This window comes from Takifugu flavidus, chromosome 21 (genome assembly GCF_003711565.1).
Source record: "Takifugu flavidus isolate HTHZ2018 chromosome 21, ASM371156v2, whole genome shotgun sequence".
Taxonomy (NCBI): domain Eukaryota; kingdom Metazoa; phylum Chordata; class Actinopteri; order Tetraodontiformes; family Tetraodontidae; genus Takifugu; species Takifugu flavidus.
In genome coordinates this window covers 8,687,096-8,694,417 of record NC_079540.1, presented here as the reverse complement: position 1 = coordinate 8,694,417, position 7,322 = coordinate 8,687,096, and the positions used below count along the sequence as shown (strand labels likewise).

Here is a 7,322-nt window from a genome sequence, read left to right as displayed (position 1 = left end):
CTTTCACTTATAGTGCCCCACCTGCCACGTGGGTCATAAACTTGATAACGGGCGTCCTTTAATCACACTCGGGGAAGTTCGTAATGAAAAGCTGCTTCTGCAAAGGTGTCGGCTGCTTGTGAAGGCGCTCGTGCAGTTTTACCCCGAAGAATGGAGGAAGGTGCGACGCCCAACTTGATAAATCACCTGATGTGACCGGAGAACTGCCCCGCAAAGAGCGGCAACAACCGAGCGGCCCGTGTGGCTGGAAGTTCTCTTTCCCAAACTCTGGCCTCCTCCTTCCCCCCTTTTCTTCCCTCCTTTCAGAAGGACCCCCCCACCCGCCCGCTTCCTCTCCATCCTTGCGTCATTGTTTTGAATGGAGCATCCTCTCGGCTGGCGCTGCCTTCTGCTGGAGGAGGGCGCGGGGCGGCGGGGGCTTGTGGAGGCGTGTGCTGCGGCGCCCAATCGCGGCGCGTCCCCGCCGCCGAACCGCACATGTTTACAGGCAGCATTCCGCCGGTAGAGCCACGGCTCGGTCGCAGCCGCCCGCGGACTGGATCTGTCGTCAGCGGGAGCGGGAGTCACCGCACGGCCGCGTTTATGCGCGTTTTCAAGGCATCTCCGCGAGGAAGACGCGCGCAAAGACACCGAGGGTGAAGCCATTCGACGACGCCCCCCGCGCCCGCGTCGCGCCGCCCAAGTCGCGTCCTCGCGTCTAAACGGGGATTTTTAAAAATCGTGTACGACCGCGTCCGCCGCTCCTCAGGGCCGCATCCGGTCCGCTTTTTCCCGCCGACCGCCGAGCTCGCGGGGAGCGGTGTGGAAAACAAACAGGTCGAACGGAGGAAGAGCGTTAGCCGGGTAGATGAGGAGGCTGCTAGCGGCGAACGCGTCGCTCGCTGCTCGCCTTTGCCCCCGAAGTGCGCTCGTTTCACCCCCCCCGGGGCTTTAGTTCGCGGCGCATTTAGGAGTTCTCGCCTCCCGAGCATGTTGCCGCTTTCCAACGTCGCACCCGGATTGTTGGAGCGTCTCGCGTGCCCGCTGCGGTGCTGTGCTTTTCTTGTTTACCCGCCAGAATTCGACGTTTAATAGTTTAAAGTCACCCGTCTCTCGGCTCTGAATTCATTGAGCTACTTTGCAGGGGGGGGGGGGACATGCATACGAGGCGTTTGGTGAAGAGGTCGGTCCTCGGCAGCCGCGTTCATGCGCCGAGTCCGACGGAGGACGGCGCGCCGGTGACAGGAGTGGTCCAGGCTGTCAAGCAGGACAACCGGGAGGCTCCGGCCGCCGCGGGGGGGCGGCGGAGCGTCTACGCGGTGCTCATGCAGGACGGCGGCCTCAAGGAATTCGCGGAGGAGGAGATCGCCACCGGCTTCAGCCACCCCGCGACCAAAGGACCGCTCAAGTCCAGCTTGAAGGTGTGTATGCGAGTGCGTGCGTGCGCGCAGGAGCGCCCCGGACCGGCGGTCTGCGCGCACGCCCGGATTGTTGCGCGGTTGTTTTGCAGCATTTAACCGCTTCCGGCGCCGCGGCGAGCGGAACCGTGTCGCCGCCGCTGCGGCCGCTGCTGGCGCGTTCGTTCAGGAAAAGGCTTCGCGCACGACCGCGGCCGTGCGCGATTTGGCGTCAAACTGCGGACTGTCACGACGTTTAGCGACCGCAGATATGCGGGACAAAGGGCTTGATAGTGCCTGCGCAATGTTTATGTGGGCTGGTGGGTGTGTGAGCCGAGGAAAACAAACACCGTGACTGCAGCCTTTCGGAATGGTGTGTGTGTGTGCGCGCGCGCACGCACGAAGTCATTGTCTTTATATAACATTTATCCAAAATAATGCAGCGCCCCGCGCCCCCAGTTGCACATCTGCGAGTAGTTATCTTCGCTACTGGTGCAGTTGGTTACAGTTGAACATCACGGGGCTTTACGCGAACACAATGCAACTGTTGTCGCCTTACAGCACGCACTTTGTAGGTTCTGGTGGTTCTGCGGTCCGGGTCAACACGGTCCACGTTTGGCGGCTGTGGCACGGGTCCCATTAGCTGTGACCCAGTCGCCTCCGTGTCCAACTCGCAAGATTTGGCGTCACATGGCCGCAAAATATGAAGTCAAGGGCGACACAGTGTAAACAGTTTCTGCAGAAGTGCATGTGTTCCTTTGTGTGTGTGTGTGTGTGTGTGTGTGTGTGTGTGTGTGTGTGTGTGTGTGTGTGTGTGTGTGTGTGTGTTCTGCCCCCTTTTTATAGTAAGGGAGTGACCGAGGAATGCATGAGAGGATCGGGACTTGTTTACAGCTCGATTCTGCTTTATTCTGGTCGCCGTTTCTCCTCCTGCTCTTTATTTTCTCGGCCCCTGACAGACTGGGATCATTGCGGCTCCTTTACGTTTCCTTTGTGTACCTGTGATCTCTGATTGCACGTGTGTGTGTGTGTGTGTGTGTGTGTGTGGCTGCAGCCATATCTGGGGTTTAAGTTAACTTGTGAGGCAGCGTCCAAAAGTTAGCACCAACCCGTCCAACTATTCACAGCAGGGGGGAGACGGACGTGGTGCTGAGAGACATGTTGTTGTTGACCCCCCCCCCCCCACCACAACAATGGTCCAGTCTCTCAGGACCAGTCTGCTGAGGTCCAAAACCAGCAACACAAAAAGCCCTGGGGGGGGGGGAGACCACTCTGGCTTTTTGGGGCATTTTCCCACATGTTCCTTTGTACATTTAATCAAGTTAGATGACTGCTTTGCATTTTAAAGTGTGTGTGTGTGTGTGCGTGTGTGTGTGCGTGTGTGTGGCTGCAGCCATATCTGGGATTTAAGTTAACTTGTGAGGCAGCGTCCAAAAGTTAGCAACCAACTATTCACAGCAGGGGGGAGACGGACGTGGTGCTGAGAGCGTCTCGAGACATGTTGTTGTTGACCCCCCCCCCCCCCTCGCTACGGCCAGTGATGCAGGCTCGATGGGTATAGCAGGAGCAGAGCCCCCCCCCCACCACAACAATGGTCCAGTCTCTCAGGACCAGTCTGCTGAGGTCCAAAACCAGCAACACAAAAAGCCCTGGGGGGGGGGGAGACCACTCTGGCTTTTTGGGGCATTTTCCCACATGTTCCTTTGTACATTTAATCAAGTTAGATGACTGCTTTGCATTTTAAAGTGTGTGTGTGTGTGTGTGTGTGTGGTGTGTGTGTGTGTGGGGGGGGGGGGCGACACGCCGCCTGGTCGGAGCAGCAGCTGCATCCCTCACAAAGCGGGCACCCCAGTTGGCATCGGGCTCCAAAGACGCTGGATTCTTGGCACCATGCCCAGAATGGCTTTTATTTCGGGGGGGGGGACGACTTGTTGATCCAATGGTTCCTCTGAGCGACTGTTGTGGGCCGTGCAACAGTTTTCTGCTTGTTTCCGCCCGTCCTGGCGGCGCTGCTGTCCCCGTCCTCCGGGGGGCCGCCGATGAAACGGGCCGAGCGCAGCCTCATTGGCCGGCTGGGCATCGCGGAGGGGTCGCGGGGTCATGGGGTCGCGGGGTCACGGGTGCAGCAGCCCCCCCTCCCCCTGGTTACAGCCCTGCTCTTGTCTGTCCGTGCACGTGAAGCCCAGGAGCCCATTAAACGCCCTGAACTCGTCTCCGAACCCGATTTCTTCCATCCGAATCCTTTAATTTCCTCCCGTTGATCTAATTCTGAAACAAAAGGAGCGAATCAGGTCACTCGCCATGAAATCACAACGACGTCAATTAATCAGGAGCTGGAAACGAAGAAATTCCTCGGTGGTCGGGACGAAACGCCACAGTAACGTCGACCGGAACCGCCCAGAACACGACGGTTCCAAGTGGTTCTTCCAGCAGGGATTTGGAGTAAACGTGCAGGGGGGAAAGTCCGGTTGTTGACGCTTCATCTCCCGACACATTTAAGGAATCCCCCAGCTGATCCGTTTGATCGGCGCCGGACAGAACCGGCACCTGTACAGTTGGGGCTGCCGTGTGTCACCTGATCACCCTGATGGGGGGGGAGTAATTCCTGGGAGGATGGTGGGAACAAAGAGGCAAACGCAGATTTAGAGTCTGCTGCCTCTCTTGGTCGCTTTCCATCGTGGTTTTACCGGAGACGCAGAACACAAACTGAGCGGGTCAGTGGGGTCAGAGGTCACCGGGTCAGTGGGCAACGAGGCAATGCCTGTAGAAAAGGTGTTGATGGCGTCGAAAATGTTGTATCCCGCTGTCCTGCCTTCCCACTAACCCGTGCGGATGCTTCTGCAGCAGAGCGCCAGTAACGGAGCGCCGGAGATCCAGAAGGTGGACGGCAACGGCCGCGGCCCCGAGGAGCCCGAGGGGGACGGGAAGCGCGCGGGCCGGGACGGCGACACCCGGTCCGTGTCCCTGCTGGAACAGAAGCGCAAAGTGGTCTCGTCCAGCATCGATGTCCCTCACGCCAGGTAGGATGGTTCACCTGTGTGTGTGTGTGTGTGTGTGTGTGTGTGTGAGAGACAGACTGCGACACACAACCCGCCTCCGTGCACGTACACGGTCCACGCGCCTTGTCACCAAGCGTTCACACAAATTAGGCGAAACACGTGAATCCGCCCGCCTGTGCGCTACAAAGACACAGAACAGCTTTTCACTTGCACCGCGCACAACTTCCTGTTTAAGTCCTCACAAACACAGGTGTTCCCAGACGACAGGTGAGTGTGTTTTATTCCGAGCATCTTCTCCTGATCCAGAACAGACAGTTTGACGGAGCTCAGGTGTGACCGTACCTGTAAGTGTTGCAGGACGGTCTGCACACCTGCCACCAACACCGGGTCACCGGTGGCCACAGGGAGACCAGAGGGGGGGGGGAGGGGGACAAAGGAGTGAGGGTTATAAAATCCCCCCCAAAAAACCCAGAATGCCCCAGGACTTTAACTCCCCAGAGAAGTCTGACCAATTAATTGCACTCTCAAAGTCCCCCTTCCCCCACCCCGGTGATTTACCCTGAAAAGGACCAGCTGTTGGATGGTTCTGTGGTTCTCCTGGTGGGAAAAAGGCTTCCTACCTGTGTGGGAGGGGCTGCTGAGTCCCCCGCACCCACGCACAGTGGGGAAATGACTTCCCCTCATATGGATGTTGGACCTGGGGGGGGGGGGGGGGGGGGCTGTGCCGCTCTGTCCATCATCACGTCACCGTCAGCAGAACCGTGTTTGTATGCAGCACTTTTATCCTGCTGCATCTCAGGGGGCCTCACTCCACAAATCAATAGGCGTCTCTGACCTGTGCCTGCATCAATAACCCCAAAGAAACGGCTTCTTCTTCTTTTACAGGCTGAAGCTCAACAGCAAAGTAAAAAAAAAAAAGCCCACAATTGTTTCCTCTTATTTGAAGCGTGTGAATTTTTTAGAGTGTATTAGAGGTCGTGCAGCTCTGGTCTCGGTTCTCCTTCCATTCTGGAAACGGGCCGACCGCTGGGAGGCTCTGCGTTGGGTTCAGGGTCGTCGATGTTGGATCTTATCTGGCTGCTCCTTTTTAAACAAGAGGAAACGGTTTCTAGACGGTTGCTGGTGTGTGTGTGTGTGCGCGCGCGTGTGTGTGTGTGTGTGTGTGTGTGTGTGTGTGTGTGTGTGTGTGTGTGTGACAGAGATGCTCAGCAGCTGCCAAAGCAAACACTCCTCCTGCTTCGGATGCCAGCGAAGATAAGAAAGCGGCAAATATTGGTAACAGAAGACGAGGCTGACGGCAGCAACGGTGAGGTCGTGTTTTCGGAGGGGGGGGGGCACATGTTGTGCGTTTGCTCCTGGAGGCATCAGGGAGTTGAGTAGCACCTCGAAAATGGTGACGTGATTCAGACGGAGGTGGATCGCTGGGATTTACATCAGGTGTAACTCACACATGGCAAACAGGAGCAGGGGAGGTCACGATGGGGGGTGTTTGGAGAACAAAGGGCTTCGGATTTCATGGAAAGAACACCTGTCCAACATGGGGGTGGACGGGTCCTGCCTCCAGGTCGTGCTGCTGCCTGGGGGCCCGGGACACATCGGGACGAAACGGGGTTAAAATAAATGGATTTAATTGGTTAATGACCCCAAACGCACCTCACAGTCCTGGAGAGGGACACGCTTCACCGTGTCCTGACCCAAACATCAGTGGGAATCTGGGGATTCCCAGATACCCGCCACACCCTTGTTGGGAGGAATGGGACCACCGGAAGCCTCTTGGGGGGCTCCTAACGAGCCCAAATATGTCTCTCAGGTGCGGCTTCTGGAGACACCTTCTGCTTGACTCCTCACAAGGATGTTCCATTATATAAAATGACTTTTGAACTTTGTTATATAGCTAATGACGCACCACCATCCGCTGCTGCTCAGGGGGCAGAAGCACTGGAACACATCGCAGAGCTAAAGCAGATGTCGCCATTTTCTAGGTTTAGACTGAACTAAATAGGCTGAATGTTTAATTACAGCCAGTAGCGTGTGTGTGTCACCTTTCAACCTCTAGCTTTGTTTAACGGGGACCATCAGTCAGGAGGGCGCTGAAATAACATGAAAACGAGCTAAAATCAGGACGGAACAGCCACATTTAGCCAAATTAAGCGCAGATACACAGAATGAAACAATATTTTATGTCCTTGGGAGGAACAGAGTCCACAAGAGAAAAGCAGCGTGATGGATAAAACCCTGAACAGAGCGTTTAATGAGACGACTCCCCGGTGTGTGTTTACCATCGTCCCCGAGCTCGTTCCCAACCTGCCGTTCATTAAAAGTCCGATCAGAGACTAAACTCTTCCTTTTTGGGGAGCGACTCTGTCGCCCGCTGAGTTCCGCCAGAGATCATTGGACCGGTTTCGGTTCCAGAGGAACCACCTGCCCGATGTCCAGAACCCACAGAAAATCCGTCCCAAAGCTCTTTCCGAAAATGTCCCGCTATGCTAATTTGTCCTACATTGGTGTTGTTTGGTGTTTAACGATTCCCTGTCTGATCCAGAATCTCGGCGCCTCTGTTTATATGACAGCGGGCGCCGCCGACCCCGCGGCGGCTCCTCACTAATCCATAGTCTCGGGCTTTAATGGACTGATGGTACCGAGCGCTGGCGAGCAGGGGGAGCTGTAATTGATTATATCGACAGACGTGCAGAACGGTCATCTGGGGTGTGGAAGGTGGTGCTAATTGACACATTATCGGCTGTCACAACTTTGTGTCCACACGGGAACGCTAATGAGGCGACACCCGTGCGTCTGGACCCGGACGCTGGCGGCTGAACGCTGGTTTTAGCCAAAGTTCTGGCTCGGGGGAACCAGAGGGGAGGTGCTTCACATATGCAGTTATTAAATTAAAAAGGCAGCCGAACCCGGCCCAGAAGCGCCTTCCCCTCACATTATTTCTAATTAT

The 7,322-nt window shown here is 56.3% G+C and overlaps 1 protein-coding gene across 2 annotated transcripts in view; it reads left to right on the top strand.

Moving 5' to 3' along the window:
- The first annotated feature begins 439 nt into the window (after nt 1-439).
- Nucleotides 440-7,322, top strand: part of znf704 (zinc finger protein 704) — a 21,080-nt gene continuing 14,197 nt past the window's right edge. For both annotated transcript variants that reach the window (XR_008948077.1, XM_057021295.1), the window contains exons 1-2: nt 440-1,400; nt 4,221-4,396. Coding sequence is in view for 1 of the 2 variants with exons in the window: in XM_057021295.1 (XP_056877275.1) it covers nt 1,137-1,400; nt 4,221-4,396 (440 nt within the window). In the remaining variant the exon portion in view is untranslated. The remainder of the gene's footprint in view (nt 1,401-4,220; nt 4,397-7,322) is intronic.